Source organism: Notolabrus celidotus, chromosome 2 (assembly GCF_009762535.1).
Source record: "Notolabrus celidotus isolate fNotCel1 chromosome 2, fNotCel1.pri, whole genome shotgun sequence".
NCBI lineage: Eukaryota > Metazoa > Chordata > Actinopteri > Labriformes > Labridae > Notolabrus > Notolabrus celidotus.
Genome location: NC_048273.1, coordinates 24,514,798 through 24,535,821, shown reverse-complemented (window position 1 = coordinate 24,535,821; position 21,024 = coordinate 24,514,798). Strand labels below are relative to the sequence as shown.

At 39.4% G+C, this 21,024-nt stretch overlaps 1 protein-coding gene and 1 long non-coding RNA gene across 2 annotated transcripts in view; one reads left to right on the top strand and one right to left on the bottom strand.

The window, feature by feature from the left end:
• Positions 1–683: 683 nt before the first annotated feature.
• The window catches only part of ghrhrb (growth hormone releasing hormone receptor b), a 41,109-nt gene continuing 20,768 nt past the window's right edge, over positions 684–21,024 (bottom strand). Inside the window, exons 4-14 of the mRNA XM_034711407.1 lie at positions 20,526–20,633; positions 12,465–12,565; positions 10,199–10,296; positions 9,748–9,880; positions 8,658–8,811; positions 8,476–8,536; positions 6,484–6,553; positions 5,332–5,423; positions 5,095–5,224; positions 4,857–4,898; positions 684–4,550 (exon numbers count right to left, since the gene is read on the bottom strand). Coding sequence (XP_034567298.1) covers positions 4,356–4,550; positions 4,857–4,898; positions 5,095–5,224; positions 5,332–5,423; positions 6,484–6,553; positions 8,476–8,536; positions 8,658–8,811; positions 9,748–9,880; positions 10,199–10,296; positions 12,465–12,565; positions 20,526–20,633 — 1,184 coding nt within the window. The 3' untranslated portion in view covers positions 684–4,355. The remainder of the gene's footprint in view (positions 4,551–4,856; positions 4,899–5,094; positions 5,225–5,331; positions 5,424–6,483; positions 6,554–8,475; positions 8,537–8,657; positions 8,812–9,747; positions 9,881–10,198; positions 10,297–12,464; positions 12,566–20,525; positions 20,634–21,024) is intronic.
• LOC117832325 lies at positions 7,786–9,456 on the top strand. The gene is made up of 2 exons (XR_004635178.1): positions 7,786–7,894; positions 9,209–9,456. It is a non-coding gene; the product is annotated as an uncharacterized LOC117832325 (long non-coding RNA).

Here is a 21,024-nt window from a genome sequence, read left to right as displayed (position 1 = left end):
TGCAGTTCCTTGAGTGTCCACTTGAGGCTGGCTGCATAGCCAAGGAACCCCTGTTAAATCCATGTTAAAATATCAATTTCATTGTAGTTGTTTTCCAGGAGGCTTAAGAACTCCCTCAGCTCCACCTCTTTGCCTATTTCTAGTTTGATTGAGTCAGTATTTCCAACAGGGCACCAGCCATTGAGGGCTTTGAAACATCTCTCCAGGAACCAATATTTGAGGTCACTGACACAGCATCTATTTTTTTATGCAACAGACCTTTAAAACATCACCCCAAGACCGGACTATTTTCAGAGGTGGATTAATATATTTAGAACCCTGGCTCATATCCAGGACAGCTAGTGAAATTTGACTTCTAAATCACAACTGTGTTGGTAACACCACAGTGCATTTGCAAAATAGAGTTGCTAGATGTTCAACTAGAAACAAAACAATAACACATAAGACCATGAAGAAATCCTTCAATCCTACTGTAGAGTGGACACACACATAAACTGGTTTTGGTCTTCTCATATGTTTTGTTTGATTTTAGTTGACTTTAAGAGAAATACTGCCAATCTCATCCTTTCACGTCAACTCCAGCCCAAAAATGAGAAGCACCAAATAAGAATCTTGGATTCCTGTAGTAAACTGGAACCTGTGAAAGAAACGTCCACATCACTTTTCAAATAATAAAGAGTAATGACGGTGTTGATGGGTGTAATCTAAAAAGCAAAGTTCAAACACAACATGAAAAAGTTTCTTTCCAAAACATCAGAACATGCTCTGATAAAATCTCACAAAAGCCTCTTTTTTTGTCTTATTCAAGCAACAACACAGAAGCAGATCTGTTTATGCAGCAAAGCAAAAATAAATTTTACAATCTTAACAATGTGATTTTTGTTACACAGATTTTAAATGCAAACCTACAGTAGGTTTTATCACCTGAAGTGCAGAGAAACACTGAGTCATACTGTTGTATGAAGGCACTGTAGTGTTTGTATATCTTATCTTTGATGAATCAAACTTCACAGTTCTTTATACAAATGTCTGTACTGCGTACTGCTAACTGACTCAAAACACAGATGCATACAACTCGAAAACAGCACATATAGTCTCCCAGAATATTTTTTCAAGAAGAAAAGGTTCTAGATTAGCATTAGTGATAGCATTAGCACAGCAATCAGTAGCTCCCATCATTGTAACTTGGCAAAATATCCGAAAATGTACAGGAAAGTTCAATTTCTCAGAATTTTGCAAAATTACAGCAAAAGCAATAAAACCTAAGTATGACACAAAATATAAGTTAAGTATAAAGATCAACTTCTTCATGTCAAAGTTGTTGAATCACTTTTTGTATATTTTATGGCTGTTCTATTTTACAGTATCACATTTTTTTGATTATATGTTTTATAAATCTGCTGAAGGAACAATACTGTTACCATAAAATACATGTAAACTCCAGATCAGGTCTATTTACAATCACACAAAGACATAAAAACAATCAATCTGACAAATAAATAGCTTTACAGTCGAGTGCTCCAGATGTGCGCTAGTGCACTGTGCAACATGTTGCATGCAGAGCCCGGGCACGGTCCATTAAAGCCCCTGTGAGGAGTTTTTAGCTGGTTATGAAACATACTGAAATTAACACTGATACCCCTTTATGACTTAAAACAGCAAACTGGATCATCAGTGAGAGGATTAATATGCATCCTGTCCCTGCCTCAGGGTTTAGGGGTCAAACAAAATAGCTAACTGCATGCTGGCGAAGGTTTCTCTAAGTATTTTATAATACATCTTAGATTTTTTATGAGTTGCAAATCGAGCATTCAAAGAAGGGCACGATTTTTTGATCCAAATAGATACTGCTTTGTCCACAAGAGGGTGCCAAAATCTACACAACCTGAGAATTCCTCACAGGAGCTTTAAATTAATAGAGTTTAGACAAAGAAAGATTTTTCTCTGTCACATGGTTAAATTTTACGGTCAAACATTCAAGACACCATCGGCATTAAGTGAGTTAAAACACAATTCAAAGCCATAAATGATGTTGAATGGGCCCTCGCATCGTAGTGAATGTTGAGGTGTGCTGCAGCCAATCTGTCTGACACCACGTATGAGAGGTTGCACTGTTTTTTGCCAGTGGGTGCTGTTATGGTTATGGTGTGGTCATTGTCTGTCGATCTGTTATTGATAATGTGTTCATCAAATGTATATGATTTGTAGCACATAGAATATTTTATGATAGAGCTTGTTTCCTGCTGTTGGTGCTCATGACCAAAATGTATCTGTAATGCAAAATGAAAAATTTGGAGCTAAACCAATGTTGCATACTAGTTAGTACTGCCTTTTTCCACAAGGTGGGGCTATGACTGCAGCATCAAGATACTGTATGTTCAGTGGTGAACCATAATCACACATGTGGGGCAGATATAACATTGTGTGAGAGAGTTACAGCAACTTCCTGTGTCATATAGAGACGCCTAAGTTTGTTGCCTTCCCAGGCACAAACCCCTCACATGAAACTCAAGTTCTTCTCACTACAGTATCATGAAGGTCTGAAGGCTCTGACAGGGTTTGAAGTAGATGTGTTCAGCACATACAGTACATTAAGGTTAAAAATTAAGTAATTACCTGTTAGCTACAGGGGGTGATATGGCCGTAGGAGGAATATGCATGTAGTTTTGTTCAAGCTGGGACTGTTAGGAGATTTTAATTTGGAGAAGATACAAAACATCATGTTTGAGTTACAAGGAATTTATATTATTTGGCAAATTGCCAAAAATTATCCAACTTTGACTCCCAGCCATGGTCACACCCTTGGTGTACAGTTAGAGTTTTAATAATGTTAAATCTTCAAGATGTCCACAAAACACTCAACAAATTTGGGGATCAATGGATGAAGCTTCTTGGAAGAGTTTTTTTTTCAAATATGGACCCTTATTTTAGATTAAAAAAAATAAGCATTGTTTGAAAATCTTATCAAAACGGCTGATTTCCTGTTGGGTTTCCACCATGATGATAACATACTTTCTTTTAGGTTTTGATTTTATAATTCTGTCTAACAATGTTCATGCTTGTGGCTGTAACCTAATTGAGGGTCTGAATCTTTGAAAATTTCAGGGGAGCATTGTTGAGCCATTTAACTGTTGGCAAGAGGACAACCAGATGTAGATTATTGTACCCCTGATGTGTATGCAAATTGTGGAGTTTTCTGGTATGTCTGAGCCACCAAATAAGAAATTAATTTTGACAAAATACTTCCTTGCATTAAAATTCGGTCCTTGTTCAGTGATCGGGTCCCAACGACAAATCCAAACACCTGGCACTAATCTGTATAAGGTAAAAAATGTAATACAAGTTTTCATTATCATAAAGAAATCAGTGCATTAGGTTGGATTTAAGATATTTTCTCCATTCTAAAATGTAGTGTGGATGTTACGCAAATGGAATATTCCTTTAGGGCCAGTAACACTGGGCAACCTAGTAGATGAACTCAATCTGATGCCTCCAGTACCAAGAGAACCAACAAAAAAGTGCCATGTATCTACAGAAGTGATGGAGCCAAGTTCTCAGTCATCGACTGAAAAACAGCCTGGGGCTCCCCTGATCTAGCCAGAAGCATGTTCACACACAAGGAGCTGTGTTTGGACAGCTGGAAATAAAGTGGGACGAAAATGTGAAAATGGTGGATGTTCTTCACCAATCAGCTGCAAGACATTTTTGCCCTTCTTTCTGTCTCCTCCCTCCCCTCCTGACATGGAGTGTTGTTTTTTTGACAGCACTCAGGATAACTTAGTTTTTGTTGATGCACATTTTCTCATGCCAATAGCATGAGCATGTGAATGTATATGCAAAAAAATGTGAACCAACCAAGAACTCCAGATTTGAACCAGAAACAATCATAGGAGCTGTGAGAAAAATCTAATTATAATTCCAGACAAAGCTGTTTTCTGTAAGAGATATATTTTAAAAGTGAAAATGGTTTCAAGCCACATTTTTACTGCAATGCTTCTGAAAAGAAATTTATGAAATCTTTTTTCCTTGAGAAAAGATTGAAATGTGTTTGTGGTTGCAGGCCTGAAAGCAAAATCGAATCCTTGACCTCTCTGACAAAAGCCTGTAAGGTGAAAATAATTAACATCATGGGAATCGTTAAGAAGGAAAAGATGTTTGGGTTGCGATGAATTGGAAAAATAAAGTTTGATTTAAGTAAACATTGGTAAATCTGGCAGCCCACATGGGATTCTGCAAATGCGTTGTACCATACAGAGTACACAGGTACCTTAAACATTCAACATTCAGGCTCTGTGGTTGAGTCCCTTTTCAGGACGCTGGGACACAGGACATAAAATCCTTAGTTTGAGTGTTCCTCAGACAGCAGACACGTTGTTGGGTGTGAGGGCGTGAACCTCTGAGGTCTGCTGCTCTTTAGGGCTGGACTTGTCCAAGACGGAAATCTGTGTGACTGTGCTGCTTTCAGTGAACAATGTACGCCGCCGTTTACTGTAGCTCAGGTAACTTTGAGTCTGCCACTTCCAGATCCTCTTCTTCAGTTCTGCCTGCACCTGAAAACACAGAAAACAGACTCTAAACCAGTCAGTTTGACTTTGTGTGTGCCTGGTTCCTTGCTGTCAGCTCCGGGCACATCTACCGTTAGTCTAGACCGGCTTTACGTACCTCACCTCACAACATTCTTAGTGACACAATTTAGAATAAATGCTGGTCAACTTCTGGTTGATACATTTTTATCAGACATAATAACTGAAGCATTGTATGTTTATATAAAAACAATGGTTTTCGAAGACTATATCCAATGTAATTGTTGTAACTATGTATAAAGAGCATGCAGATGTTGTACAGCGTTAACTTACCTCCCCATTCAAGAAACAGTAGAGCAGGGCCACAACAAATCCCTTCAGAGCAGAAAGACATCCAAAAATGTTTCATAACCAACATTAAAAATATTTTCAATACCAACCCTACACTTGTAAGAGACAGGGTCACTTTGTTTCCATAAAAATTGTGACTTTTATATATTTAACAGTCACATTTGAGCCTTTAGATTGTACTAACTTTAGTTTTGATTAGTGTCAGTGTTGTGCTCTTTACCTGAAAGGACCCCAGACCGAGCTCAATGAAGATCCGGGCCTCTGCTCCGGTGTTCTCTGGCAGGAAAGCAAACACCATGTAGTGCATCCCAAACAGAGGGATGAGGAGCAGAGTGGATTTGGCCAGCCTCCTGCACACAGTGTAAGAAAGACCGATGATGGCAACGTTTAATGTACATCTGTAGGTCATTTGTGGGATTTCTTTCATGTGATCATGAGGAGTAAATGCTCTTCTCACTTGAAGTGACTGGTATCGTTGCCACCCACACCAGGAGATCTCAGCTTTTGGACCAGAATACGGATCACATTGATGAAGATGATGAAGTTCACCTACATGAAACAAACAAAAAAAGGGACACATGTGCAGCCTGTAGAAAAAGACTTGAGTCTATTTTGAATTTGTACATCGTATTTCTACTTGAGCATAAATCCAAGAGGCTAAGTTCTACTGATGCCCGAATGATCTCCCTCTGGCCTTCTTCTGACAGCCACTCAGTCATTTTTTTTGGCATATCCAGAACACATTCAGTGGTGCTTTTGAATCTAATCCTAGTTGTAACTGTTCAGATGCGTCTATGTTACTCTGGCAGCTCAAACAACAAATGCATTACACACTAACAAGATCAAATCTATGCCGATGATAAGGCGTCAGAGAAACCAAACCGAAAGGATCAGAGCAGTTTCATTTCGTTGAAATTCTGGTTAATGGTCACTGAGGTGGAAGGGGAGGATGAATGCCATGTAGCAGCTAGATTTGACAGTGTTTTTTCAACTTGATGGGACTTGTAAGGTTCTGCGCTTTGGTTTAATTTGATCCAAAATGTTTAAAAATGTTTAATTTATTTTGTGCTTGGCCTTGACGGTTGTGTTCCCCTCTTGTAAGAAATTATTTTGCAAGCATGGCTTCCTCCTTATCTTTTGCTTTAGTAAAATAAAGACAAAATTCAGACCTCTGTGCACAAATGACCATCAACATTCTTCTTTGTGTAGTTTAATACCTGTTTGCTTCAGAAAACAGACATTGCTCCTTCTACACAAGACTTTTTTGATAAATCATCTTTTTTTTACTGCAGCTTAAATAAGACGTATTTCTTTAATGTGTGTGATATATTTAGCGTTAATGACAGTTTTACAGGAGCAGAAAGCTAGTATCCCCCTTGCTCTCAAACAAACAAGGCACACACACCAGGAAAAAAGGAAGTTCACTGATTAGCTGGCACGACTGCCAAAGACAACACATAGTTTCCTTTCTGCAATGCAGGAAATGAATCAACTTTCCTTTTCCTGTTATTGTTTGCTTCTAATGTACAGAAGAGAAAACAGTCCTGATCCATGATGGAGGACTCTGATAATCCCTCAATATCTCCCAGTGTGACCACTCTACACTCACCAGCAGCGATGCTGTTATTGGAGCTTTTATGATCCACCAGATGAAGGCCACATCTGTGTCATCCCAGCACCTGAGACACACAACACACGTTATTGAGATGAACAAGGTGGTCACAGAAGCACAATATTGAAAATCTCATCATATAACGCATAACAACTCATCGTCCCCAGACAGAACTCTGTGATGGAGGAGGTGAAGGCAAAACCCACTGACGCTTAATCCAAGATCAACTTTTACTTTTCATCTGGGATCCCTTTTGGGGTATTTTACTACTGAAATAATATGCAAACTTCACAATCATGCACCCATTATGCAATTACTGTGATGTATAAAAATGGTTTCATTTGTTTTTAATCAAGGGATCTCCTCTTTATGCATCACATGGATATCAGGGGTATCAAAAAGAACATGGAGTTCCAATCATGAAAAAAAAGTTTTAAAATTGAAATGATAACACTGAAGGGTCTAAAATCTGCCTGGTACATTTAGGTTCATAACTAGCAGACAGCATAGCTTGGCATAAAGACTAGAAAAACAGGGGGAATTCCCAGTTAGTCTCTTTTTAAAGGTATCCTGCTGGAACTTCAAAAGCATACTAGTTTATGGCTTATATGCAGTTTTTTTGCAATCCATTTGACAGGCGTGCAAAAACCAAAGTCCCTTGATTCTCTGGGTTTGTGTGCCAGACCCTTTTCATTTGGAAAAATAACATCCTGAAACCTTCACCTGTTATCTACCGATTGTTAACAGTATGAATGTGCTGGATGAAAAGATTAATGTTTTCTCTAGCATAGAAAGTCTGTACTGTTCAACCCCAAGACATAAACGCTGTAAATAACTAAGCTTATAAGTTTTGGTTTTGGTTGCTGGATTTTCTATCACTGCTATCGCTGTAGCTTCTTTTAAACAACAGTGTCATGAGCGGGATATTAGATGATCTCCACATATAAGTCATGGACTGCCAATAACTCTGGTATTTAATAAAAGTATTCTTTTAATCCCTCGAAAAGTAGAGCTTTACTTAGTGAGTCAGTCTTAAGTTTCTGTACCATCATGTAGGTGTCAAATGTTGTGTCAGTGCTGCTTTTAAACTAAGAAAATATTTGCTGTGGTTTTTTTTTATTGGTTTGAGATCAATGTAAGAATATGGCCAAGTAGGCAAGGTTGGAACTGGAAAAGCAGTGAAGCTGTGCTCTTTAAGAACACAAATCTGGACTGAGTTTATTTAAAACACGTTATGTATCTCTGCAGAGCAACAGACCACAAAGCAGTGTTTGTGGTGTTTTTTAAACCATCACAAAACCTTGGCAGCAACACAGAGTTTGTTGGGTCTTGGAGAGGGGCCTCATACCATGAACCATGAAGCCACCAGGGTTGCACTTGATTTCATTAACAATGGATAACTTCAAAGGTAGCCTAGTTTGAAAGTAATTTCTAGTTTAGGAAGGGATTAATAATCTACTAACGTTTTAGTGACTCGCACTAGCTGAGTTAGTCTCAACGTAAGCATTAGTTACAGCTTAAATCTTACACCCGGCTCTTATGAGATGTAAAGTCTTCCAGTTGTGATCGTTTTGTAGGATGGGATCATTTGGAGAACGAGGAGCAGAACGTTTTACTGGCTGTTTTGTGTCAGCAACATGTTCTATATGATAGATTATGATAGATCAATATACATGTTTGATGACTTTGATCTGCACTTTTCATTTTCCACAAGGTGTCTGCAAGATTTTCAAGATATCTCTGCGATTTAAGACAGATTTATTGTTCATACGGTGCAACCAAACAATGACACAACTTAAGTTACAAACTAACTAGTTACATCATATAGTTTAGTGTGAACTTTGCACCCTAATTAATGACACAACTTTTACAGGCCACAGATACTTTGGTAGCTGGAAAAACAACATGTATCCCGGTGCTTCTCAAAGATATCTTAAGGTTTTTGTTTTTTATGTGGCATTTATCCAACAATCACATGCACCTGCTCACCCTGTGTTATCGTAGAAGTTCCGGGTGAGGATCCACACTGTTATGATTGTTGTGGGGAGACCTGGGAGGCACAAACAGAGAGGGGCCTGATCATAACCGAAGAGACAAATGTTTCTCTAAAAAGAGATAGAGGAAGAGGAGAAAAAAATAATGTAAGCAGAAGATAAAGTGGGAGAACTCACCCCAGCCGATGAGTATGTACCACCAGAAGTATTTCTTCTGGAAGACGAAGGTGAGAGCGAGCAGCGTCTGCAGGTACATGCCCTCCACCAGCAGCCAGAAGTAATTTGCCAGGATGCTGAACTGGAAGAAAGCCACGGCTGACTTACAGGACGTCTGCGGGACAAAAAAAAAACAGGACATAAGAGTAATAAGTCTGGGACTTATATTAGGTGTGTCTTATGAGTGTTATGATGCTAAAGGACTGAAGTTAGAGCTTTATGTACAAAATGTCCTTACCATTAGTAAATACGACACTCATACTGGGATTTCTTATAAGATGTGACCTTTCCTATTAAACAATAAGAAAGCTCACATCTTTAGCTATTTTTGATCCTCTCTTTAAACTTTCTTTCACAGAAGACTCTGACATACTGACATATAAAGGCTCTGAAGCAACGAGCTCACAGGAGTGAAACTGCGTCCGTGTTGAAGTTGTTTCCTGATCTGTTGTTGATCACTTCTGTTTTTAGATATCACACTAAAGCTTCCTCTCATCGTCTTCTCTCGATAGTGGTCATTTCCACCCGTACGAGTCCCGGTGCCGATTCTGGTCCCTCGTAGCCAGATAAGAGGGACACTCACCTTCACTTCAGGCAGCTTCATCAACAGAACAACAGGAAGAGACACTCGGCTTTAATCCTCAGAGAGGATCCTCTCAGTCTCAACCCCTCTCCTTTCCTGCTCTCTGAGATAATAAGCTCTTCTGAACCTGAGAGGTTCGTGTCCAGGAAACTAAATGCAGTCTATCCTTAAACAACAGCTGATGGGATTACTTTACAAGAAGTCATCTAGTCCTCATGTTCCACCTTATGTCTGCCCTTTTCCTGTCTTACTTTCTTTTGTTTTTCAGCTTATCCGAAAATCTGACACTCATCGAGAAAGCATCCCCTTACTCGTCTTTACTACCTCTGTTTATGTTTAACACTTGAGTGCATTTTGCAACATATGGTTAAGAAGGATGAGACTTCTTGTTCTATGATAAGGTATCTCTTGACAATAAGTGGTGAACACACACACACTCATGGATGCGTAGAGTGATTTCATACTCACAGTAGACATGAAGCAGTGGTCAAGGTTTTCATCAGAGAAAAGAACGCCATCTTTAATGAAGACAGCGCTCGCTCTCAGGATGAAGGAGAAGAACAGGTTGATGTGGATGTAATTCCTCGTGCAGTGAAACTTTCTGAAGAGCAGAAAATAAATCACATTTTCATGGGTGATTTTTAATCAATCAGAAGTCATTTTCAAGATTTAATAATTCATAGTTCTGAAAAAGCAAAAATATGGATATTGTTGGTGCTGCTTTGAATAACTACCAAAATTATACTTGACTTTCAAAGGTGTGGTTAGATTCAGCGACATACACCAGTGATAAATAAATTGTGCTTGTTTTAAAACGACCAAAGTTGGGAGATATTTGTTATGATAAATGATGATTTATTTCTATGATAGTTGCTGTGATTGTCTTCAGCTTTTCATCCCCTTCCAGAATTGTCTCTACCTGAATGCGGTGAAGACAAAAATAGCCGATATGAGGGAGATGAGGGAGGTGGCGTAGCCGGCAGTGTACACCTGTTTGAAGTTGGAGAAGTATGTCGTCTGACATGAAAGAGAAAAATACAAATAAAAGAAGGTCATCATACGCATATTAACTTCTCACTCACACCTTTTACTTCATCCTTAATTGTGTTATAACTGTGAATGTATACACCGACAACAAAATCACGAAACCTGGTTCGATAAGAGTTGAGTTTCTCTGTAAAATGTTGATAAAAACAGATTTTGATCATTTAAAAATCATTTAAAGCCTGTATTTGATTTAAATACTACAAAGACAATGAATACAATTTTAGAACTGAACAGATTTATTGTTTTATTCAAATTACATGCTCATTTTAAATTTGATGCTTGCACCATTTTTCAAAAAAGTATGGAAAGGGCCAACAAAACACTGGAAAACTTACACAATACTTAAAAAACATCTGGAGGAACATCTCCCAACTAATAAGGTTAATTATCGACAGGTTAGTAACATGACTGGTATAAAGAGGACACTCCAGTGAGGCTGAGTCTCCCAGAAGTAAAGATGGGAAGAGGTTCACTCTGTGGGAGACTGCATGAGAAAAATGTTCCTCCTAAGCGATTCAGAGAATCCGGAGACATCTCTGTATAAAAGGCACAAGGACCAAACCAATACTGGATGGACATGATCTTCAGGTCCTCAGGCGACAATGCAGAAAAACAGCCGTGACTCTGTAGTGCAGATCGCCGCATGGGCTTTCAAAAACCTTTGTCTGTGAACACAGTTTGTCGCTGCATCCACAAATGCAGGTTAAAACTGTACCATGCAAAGAGGAATCCATAAAACATCTAACATACAAACATATAAACATCAGCCAGTTCCCCTTGTCTCAAGTAACCTAATAAAGAAGTTCAGCTAAGTGATTATTAAATTACACAGTGGAATCGGGAGGACTATTCTTTTGCATGTAGCCTATAAAATCGTCTGTAAATCAATATTTGTGTCATTTTGTTTGTGACTTTAGTTGGTAGCCTGGAAATAAGACCCCTTTGATTCTCCTTAATGTTTGTCCTTGTCATTGTTTTTATTTAATATCTCTTCCTCTCAGACCATATCAGCATTCCCTTACTCAGAGCATCCTCTGAATGCAGGTAAGTAAGTTATTTTGCACTCTATTATCTTTGCTGTTTTAAGTTCAACTGGATGATAACAATGTAGAGCATGTAAATCAAGAACTAATGCATTGTGGATTCACTGTTTTGCTCTGTAACTTAAAAACAGGGTCCATATTGATTTAGTACAAATCGGTGTGACACTTCAAGGTGAAGTGGATTTTGCGTGTCTTGGTATGTGGTTTCTCAAAACAGCTCTCCAGGATCAGAATGACTGATTTGTTTTGCAGCTCATCAGATTCAAACCAAAGAAAGCTGGCTTCATCCTGCCAGTCCTTCTGTGGAGAGTCTGAAGTGTCTGCTGAGTCTGACACGATGTGTTTGACCTTCAGTGGCTTCTTCACTTGAGAGCTCCTCGTCTTTGTGAACCCATATTCACATTCACTTTATTCTTTTCTATATCATTCTCATGCGAAGCTGTTCCTCTGCACTGATCACATCCTTCACTTATACTCTGCTCTTTGTGAGGTTGTTCACTTGTGCACTTGTCTAATACATTTTAAGCCTTCGCCCTTATGAAAAGTGTAAAAGTGAGTGAACAAGAAATCCTCCATTATAACCTCCACCCTCAGACTATCTGCAGCCGGGGGACGACATTACACTCCTTCCTCTTTGAGAGTGGAGTCAATATTTACTCAGCAGCAGAGAGGTCACTGCTCAGGAAAACAAGAGATATTTATAGTAGTTTAATAAATGACCGATGCTTGCAGGGTTCGTGTTGATCTCTCAGAGTAGGAGAGAGGTGTCAATCATTTATTGCACCGCCTGCTGCAAATAGATCTGTCACTGAGCCCTCCCAACAAGGGAAATTATAGGCTGTTAGTACACAGCTAGTTATTAAAGTTATTATAGAGAGCAGAAAGCATCAGGGGGAAAGATGGGTATGACACTGATCTGCAGCACAGCTGCAAGTTTTGTCTGACGAGTCCTCAAATATCCTCCAACAGTAACGCAGGAAATGAGGAGTCTTTGCTTTATTTATGACAACCAGACTGCAAAATAAGGTCCAAATGGTCTCAGGAAAGTCAATACCTAAAGAATAACGCAGAAATAATGGTCTGAAAATCATCTACCTCTGGTTCTGTCACTTCATATTCTGTAAACTCGCAGGCGTCCTCGTAGGAGGGGTACAGTTCGGACCATCCATCCTCAGTGCAGTTCCTGTAGACGTACCCTGAAACACACACCAACTCCTCAGTGAACAGAGAAAAGGAGATGACAACAATCAAGGGGAGGCTTGGGAATCAGAGAGGTGTGAGTGTGTTAGTTGACAGCAGGATAACAACGATAGTATGTGCTTCTCACTCCAAACTCATCTAATATGGCAGCTTGGTCAGTGGCCAAAGGCTTAAAAAGGCTGCAGACACCCTTCTAGTTTCATTTAGGGATACCATATTGTAGACAGTTACAATCCTGGTTTGAGCTCAGCTGAAAAAGAGCATGTCATTTCTAAAAGAGGGGCCATGTTCACTTCTTAAAATAAGCACCATGTTTCGGTGCTTTAACATGATCAAACTGTGGCTGTTTCACAGTGTTGACCACGTGTTAATTATTCAATTTCTCTAATTGTTACTCAGCAAGATTTATCCTCAAACTGTGACCAGAAATTGCTCATCTGTGTTGCTAACTTGAACATGGAGCCCTGCACGTGTGAAGCCCTTGCTGGAGGGTGAACCTGGCATCTTATAATGAGATGTTGAGTCATTGAAGGAGCTGTTGTGTTTCTAGTAAAAGAAAATCAGAACCAGAACAGTGAACGATTTAGCACCCAAAAGAAGGGCAACGTAAGTGCAAAAACTTTACTAGCAAACTTTACAAGAGTGAGACAAGAATTTGAATTTCTTAGATTCTCAGAGCTGACATGAGTATTTTTAAAGCTTAAGTAGCTTTTTGTGACATGGAAATTGTGACACGCAAAAGTGGAAAAACCAAACAACAAACAAAAAAAAAACAGCTGGTATGTTCTGCTGAGGAGAAATCAAAACAGTGTGGATTCGATGGAAAAATGCCCCTCCAAAAACAGGGGAAAAAAAACACATTTCAAGGTACTTTTACCTTGAAATAAGCAAAACAATCTGCCAATAGAACAAGTGAAAATTTGCTTTGTAGATTTCTTAAAATAAGACGTAATATTTAGAAAACTGTGATCTTAAAATTAGCAGGGAAAACTTATTTTAAGCAATATTTTACCAGTATTTTGAAGCTCCCAGAATAACCCAGGTATGCTAACAATTAGTATTTTTTCACTTAAAAAAAATATTTTTCCCCTCTAATTTTCATGTCAATTTCTTCATTTGAGATATTCACCTTAATTGGAGTTATATTATAGCAGCACTTCTCTAGGTTTAAGACCATCTTGTACTTGAAATAAGATCACAAAGTTTGATTTGAGCATTTTGAGATATAATGTCTTCTCATAGTGAGCTGGATATACTAATATTCACTCATGTTGTTTTTTAGGATAAGCCAGCTATGCTCAAAAGTAGGTGTTCATTGTGTGCATGTAGTTTGAGGATGTAAATCAAGTAAAGGGTTTGTCTTAAATCAAGATTACTAGTCTTCTACAAATAAGATCTCGGCTTGAAAAATGTATGAAATGTAAAATAAACCTTGTTTCTTCTAAATTACAACTCAAAACAAGATCATTTCAAGATTGTTTGACTTAACAAGATATTTAAGATGCATTGTCTTTAAACAAGTCCCTCTATCTTGCTCAAATGTTACTTGTTAAGCAAATTTATCTGAAATCAAAAGGAAGTAATGGGATAAGACATTTTGACTACAAATGAGACATTTCACTTGGTAAGATTTTGAGTTTTTGCAGTGTTATTCCTGAGAAGATGAACTCTGTTTTCGGATGCTTTTTAAAATTGTTTGGACTTCACAATCACACAGTCCTTCTTACATCAGTCGGTCGGGTCGTATTAGGCCATTTCAAAGCAGACACACTGAAGCAGCAAAAATGACAGTGCCCTGTATTGCGTGTTTATTATTGCTGATTCGTGAAAATTAACTCTGAAATTGAGGGAAGCACCTGCCCATAACTCCTTTATGAAATGTAAGATTACATCCAGTCAAAAGATCTCTGAACTGTGGTTACATCATTGAAAACTATGACATTTAAAGTATGAACTGTACTTGTTATACTTGTCCACTTTCCTAAAGGCTCCAGGTAACGCTACGATGGTCCTGTCAAGTGAAGGCTGTAAATGATGAATTTAAATGAATTTGCAGCCATCTTCTCCCACCATGGCCTGAAGTTAAAATGACGGCGCTCAACAGCACCACCGCCATGATACATGCAAGGTCATCCGTGTTCGGTGTGAATCGGTGTTTACGAGAGGGAGGATAAAAAGTTTTCAGTGATTTCATACTGCTGATGTGCTTGTCCGGCTCCTCAGCACAGCCGAGCGGCGCGTAGGGGTTTGAGTCGTGGGTGGTTGGAGCGATATCCAGCTGCATTAGCCTCAGAATAAGGTGGTGTGCAGAGCCTGCAGGCCTTCAGCGTCGGTGGGTGAATGGTTGGATGTGAAAAGAGGTGGAAGGCCGAGGCTCCCGGGAGGCCGCTGGTTCTCACACCACCGTGCTTAACAAGCAGCGCCAATTCTTTCCTCATGCTCTTGGCTCTTACAGTGAACTCTTTGATTTTCCAATTCATTATTTTCTCTGCATGCAGCCTCCCGTTGGAGAGGCTCAATCTAAACTGCTCAGCTGCAGTGCTTGACTTATCAGGGCGTCTGTGGAGGAGGAAATCCAGCGGGGTCCAGGGACTCACTAACACTAAGTTATGAGGTCATCAACAGCAACCTCCGCCTCCTGATCTGTCGACACCAAGTATGTGCTTAACTTTCTCTAAAGGAGTTGCTCTGTATTCTTCCTTTCTGCTTTTTGCGGCTGATCATCCTCTCTGCTGGAAATCAGTAGAGTGCAACATCCGTACACTGATCATCCCACATACTGAACGAGCTCTGCGCTGCTTTAACTCCCCTGTAAGAACTAATTCAGCCATCTGGTTGACATACTTCAATATTAAACTCTCACTCACAGAAATGAAATTCATAGTTATTAGTTTTCCTGATTTCATTGTAGTGACAAATTTGGTGTTTTAATGGATTTTGACTCAGCAAAGTGGTTGTGGATGCTCACAAAACTGTCTGTTTTGCATAAAAGATCAGCAGTTGGTTTAGTTATGAGGGGAAATGGCAGAAGTATACAGGAAGGAATAAAAGAGCATAACATTACCTGTTGTGAACTTGATACAATAATGAATCAAACTGACAGAAGAAAATGCACCATGTCTGGCATAAGGAGGTTGGGAATGATCAGTGTTTCTCACAAAGGGTCACAAACAGGGGTGCATCTCGCTTGGCTGGAAGTGAAGCTTTCAGCAGAGTGTCTGCCCCCTGGTGGCTGGCTGCAGTATAGGTAAAAAAATCTGTCTCCTCCATTCATTTGAATGGGGGAGCAGTCAAACTTTAAAAAATAAATACACGTTGTACGAATGTTTCTCACATCCGTATGCTGTGGTGATATGTAGTTAGTATTTGACTGTTTTGCTTTCAAGGCCTCTTTTTTCTAAAGTTTCTTTTTCAATATTTATTAGAGGTTAAAAAATGGGGTTTTACTTCCGGGTTTCCTTTGATTCACAGCCGCCCTAGAGGGAAACTTCAAAGGACACACAGCGTCTTGTGACGCTACGCTGTAGGGCGGAGCTCGTTACAGCAGGCTCTGACTGCTAGTGATGTGTCGGTCGCAAACGATCTGGCTCTAAGAGCCGGCTCTTTGAAGTTAACGACGGGAGCCGGCTCCTGACTGGGAGCCGTTTTGTTGTTTTTTTTCCTCGTCTGTTAAAGCCTCACGTGACTGGTCAAGGCATGGTGGCGTCTTGACCAATCCTGTGTCTACATTGAGCAGAACGGGTAGGGGAGGGGTTACAGACACACACAGCACAGTGAGCACACCAACAGGAGGGAGACGAGAGGGAGAACATGTGCGACAGACAGAGAACGCACTGGAAAGGTGAGAAAACGAGTGACTGCAGGGAACAGTAAACTTTAGACACATTTAAATGGCATAGGCAGTTTAAAGGCAGAGTGTAGACTGTGTAAGGCTAAAATGTCATCAATCAGGCTCCACAAAAAACCTGAAAAGGCACATTAGACTGTCTGTGAAGGATCTCAGTCATCTAGGTCATGGACATTAGAACTGTTTATCCATCAGTGCAATAAGTAAAGAATAAAGACAATGAATAAAACCTGCTGTTAATGAAGGTGTTTCAAAGTTTATAAATAATATACATACAAACACAGATTGGATCTGTTTGTCAAGTTGAGATGAGTCTTGTTTTTGTACTTTATAATTATTTTTTTTAGAACACTGCTCTGTGTTGAGTATATAAATAAAGCCATATGAATAATAAAAATGAGCCGGAATTCCCATCACTACTGGCTGCACAATGGCTGCGCCCAGGAGTGGGATTTTTTTGGCTTCAGGACCGTACAACTGGAAGAGGCGGAGCAACGCTGTCCATTTTTATTTACAGCCTATGGTCACAAACAGCACTCATTGCCAGGGCTGTTATCAAAGCATCACCATCTAACTTTGAATGATTCGCTCTACTGCAGCACGCATGGCTACAAGCATGTGGTGGGTACCTCTGCACGGTTCATACTTTTGCTACTGGTGTGTCAGGAAGAGCAATTTTTTTTTTTATTGTGACGATTTGGGTTTCAGTTAAAGTTTTTTTAACATGTTTTGTTTTAAGTTAACAGAAACGTTCTGTTAGAAAACATGGTTGATTGGTGAATGCCATATATGTTGTTGTAGAACTAAGAGTACTGATTTTCAGGATTCGTGACTCAACTTGGGCTCGTGCACTGATGAATCAGATTTTGACTCCAGCATTAGCTAACTGCACTAGGAATCCCAAGATGGGGGCGAGGACTTGGACTTATTTATTAACAGAGACTGTTTTCATGTTTATGACAGATTTATTATGAGTTCCAAATATTTTCTTAAGTTTAGGGCAAGGGAAAGCACGTGCGTTTACCTGCACGTGTGTTCACATGCCTTCTTGTTCAGCAACAGTGCCTGTAAGGATAAAGATGCGCTACGAATGGTGCATTCTGCTTTCAATGCGAAAGCAGAGCAACGTGTAGAAGAACTATTGAGGAGAAGATAAAGACAAGCTCAAACTTTAACAGAGAAGTCTCCACGATGAACCGAGAAAAGTAAATGACTAATTATGTTACTGTGAGCTAACGGTAATGTTAGCAACTAAAGTGACTCAACCATTGAGTCTAAGATGTTTGGTTGTTTAAAATTCAGATTATTAGCAGTTTAAGATAAGATAAGAGATAAGATATTACTTTATTGATCCCCAGGGGGGGAATTCAGTTGTTGCGGCAACACAGACATAAGTACAATCAAGAAAAAGTTCCAGTTAGTAAATAAAATATAATAATAAAATATAAATAAATAAAGATAGAATACAATTTAGATATATACAATGTTACGAATGGAATTTAGATAAATACAAATGTTACAAATGGTTTAAATAGTAGTAATTACAGGCGGAATTAAAAATGTTTCAGTGGTGACAGGTTGACATGGTTTGATTATGGTTGGTAGTGACAGATTAAGCAACATAATAAATAAATATGGGTATATGGTATGACCGTAAGTTGTAGTAAACAATAACAATGTAGTATAAGATTATATAATATAGCAAGATAATTATCTAATATAATGTAATATGCAATAGGCTGCAGGTAGCCTATTGGCTGTTGGCCTAATCTATGAGTGTGTCCCCTTATTCATTAAGAGAAGTGCAGTGTAAATTTAAATACGACACACAGCGCTGTAACCTTATTCATGATTTAAATCTCCAGACACGCAGACAGGACCAGTCAGAATCTATATAATTAATAACCTCATAATAGAGGTGATTAATTCTTGATGGCAAAGGTAAAGCCAAGGACAACCTGATCAGACGTTATATTAAATCTATCTATGGAAAGGAGTCCGTGACATCCCCCTTTGCCTGTTGACAGTGTGGTAAAAACATTAGAGTCCATATCAGGCTGGTCTGGGGAAGAGTGGGGAAATAACGACAGTCAGTTGGCACAGATGTGAGAGCAATTTTTGTCCCTTCATTTTTTGTAATTTTCAGTCTTTATCTGTATCTATCGATGATACATGACAGATTCTTGTTTCTTCAGGCCAACCAGCTGGAGGACACGGCTCTGGAGGAGGTGGAGGTCATGAAAACAGTCCAGAGAGCGGCACTCTCCACAGCCAAGTTCAGACACAGCAGATTGAGTCCATGTGATTCATGTGATCCATGTGATGTAGAAAAACATTTAGTCCTTTAAAGCCCTCAGTGAAAGAATAATACTGCTCCTCAGAGAAATCTAAATATAACCTGGTCACTGCGTTGAGCTGTAAAATGAACTGTGTGCGAGTTCATTATGCTCCCCGACATGAATCTGCCTGCCTAGTTTTGCGTTTTGGCTCCTGATGAATAAACTGAGAAACACAAACCTTGTTTCACAAGTCAACATGGCCTTAAGATAGAACACTGACAGAAACTTCAATGGAGGGAAAACAGCAGAGGTCACAAGCAGGAGGATAAAGAGAAGATCAGCGTGTTTGTTGGCAGGATTATTAATCACTTTCACACATTCTGACATGAGCATCTCTGCTTCCTCAACACTAAAACCAAAAAGTGCCTGTGCAAAGAAAAAAGGTATGTCATTAAGGGTCTGTGTCTACTAACTGCATGTTTGCCGCTTGCAGTGTTTATTTTCTATACAGAATCAATGCAGGTCAGTGCTGTCAGCACTCAGTGTTATAAACCCCAAAATGCCCTCAAGCAACCAACGTTTTTTGTTGATGCATCCACAGCTGAAATTTATTCAACTCTTTATAGCACTGCTGCACTTTTGGAGTCACTTCTCTCTAACTGACCAATCAAAATCAAGAAGGGGAGGGACTTCTGATATCAACTTTAGGCCAGTTCAAGGCGGGATATTTACGCCTCTGTTGCTTCTCATCAGCAATGTTTAAAACATGGTGGCATAACAGTGGGATGACGTTGCTCCACCTCTGATCTGCCTCTGGTGGATGAATCCGGTCTCAAAATATGAAGCCCATGCAGAAGTGTTATAAACTGCAATTCATCGAGAATCCGCTTCAGGCTGGCTGCAGAAACACCGGAAACCACATACACACCAATTAAAAAAAGACGATATTTGCAGCATTAATAAACCTGTTAACAGCCTTAAAAATGTCTTGGTTCTACGTAGCTAATTTCTCTATCGGCAGACAGACGGGGGCGGGGGGGGTTTACGCGATGGTTCAGAAGATATTAAGATTACGAGTTTTTGCCCAAATAAGGACATGACTGACTTGACTCCCGGACTGGAACACATAGCTGTTGGCTAGGAGGCTCAAACTCTGCCTCTTTACGTCAAACTATGCCTGGTTTAGTTCTGCATTTCCAATATGGCTGCCGCCGTTGATTGCCCTCAAAACAGCGCTCATGAACAGATGGTAGACATCAAGGATATTACATCCCTGGGTTTGGAATAAGAGCAAATATAATGTATACAGAGCAAATGAAACAGACTTAAAGATCAGTAACCAAGGGATACAAAAGTGAGGTGAGACAACTTCTGTAAACACCGGCAGTGGGGTCTGGGATATGAATGCTACCAGTGCAAAAACTGCTGTTAGTGGACACAGGCCCTTACAACGTAAGACGAAGAAGAATATGAGAAAAACTGAGTAATATATAAAGAAAAACAGGCAAAAATAATGAGAATGCATAATAAAATATATAAGATAATGACACTTTGGAATGAATGGCCTTATGTGGTGAATTATAATGTCCCTGATTTTTGAATCACATTTGTCAGTTATGATTAGTGAATCTAGCTGTACATGTCTTTAAATATATGGAGGAATGTTTTCCATGTTTTCTGCAACCTTGTAGTTTTCTCCTGCCTGTATTGGCCAGAGTAGTCTTTGAAATGAGCTTCTCTTGTTTTAATACAATTATATATATAAAAAAAAAATTAGCGCCGAGCAATATTAAGCACCTTGTCAGAGGGAACCGAATGGAGGTGACTCACCTTGGTTATTAGCAAACAGCTGGGAGACGTTGGCACAGGACACGCTGACCACGTGACCCACCTCAGCACGAGACCAACAACGAATCTCATCCCACACTGTTGGACAACCTGAGACAGAAGGCAACATTTATAAAACATTTATCACTTCAACTGTTTATGCCTGATTCATCACACATGAAGAAAGTGAACAACTGCTCCACAAACGCTTTCATGATAAGGGACGTGGCTGATTTGACTGACAGGTGTGAGTTATAGCTGTTTGCTAGGAAGCTAAAGCCTGCCTAACCTGTGGTTAGATTGACATAAGTGAGGTTGAGTCAGCTTGTCCAATATGGTGACAACAATCGTCAGGCTCTGTAACGCCTCTTTGGAAGAACCCAATGTGTGATGCCACTGAACTACGTCCATGTTTTATGCAGTCTTTGGATCATCCTGGAGTGTAGGTGCACTTTTGTGTTAAATTACACAAACATATTTCCTCAAGGTGTTATGTTTACAA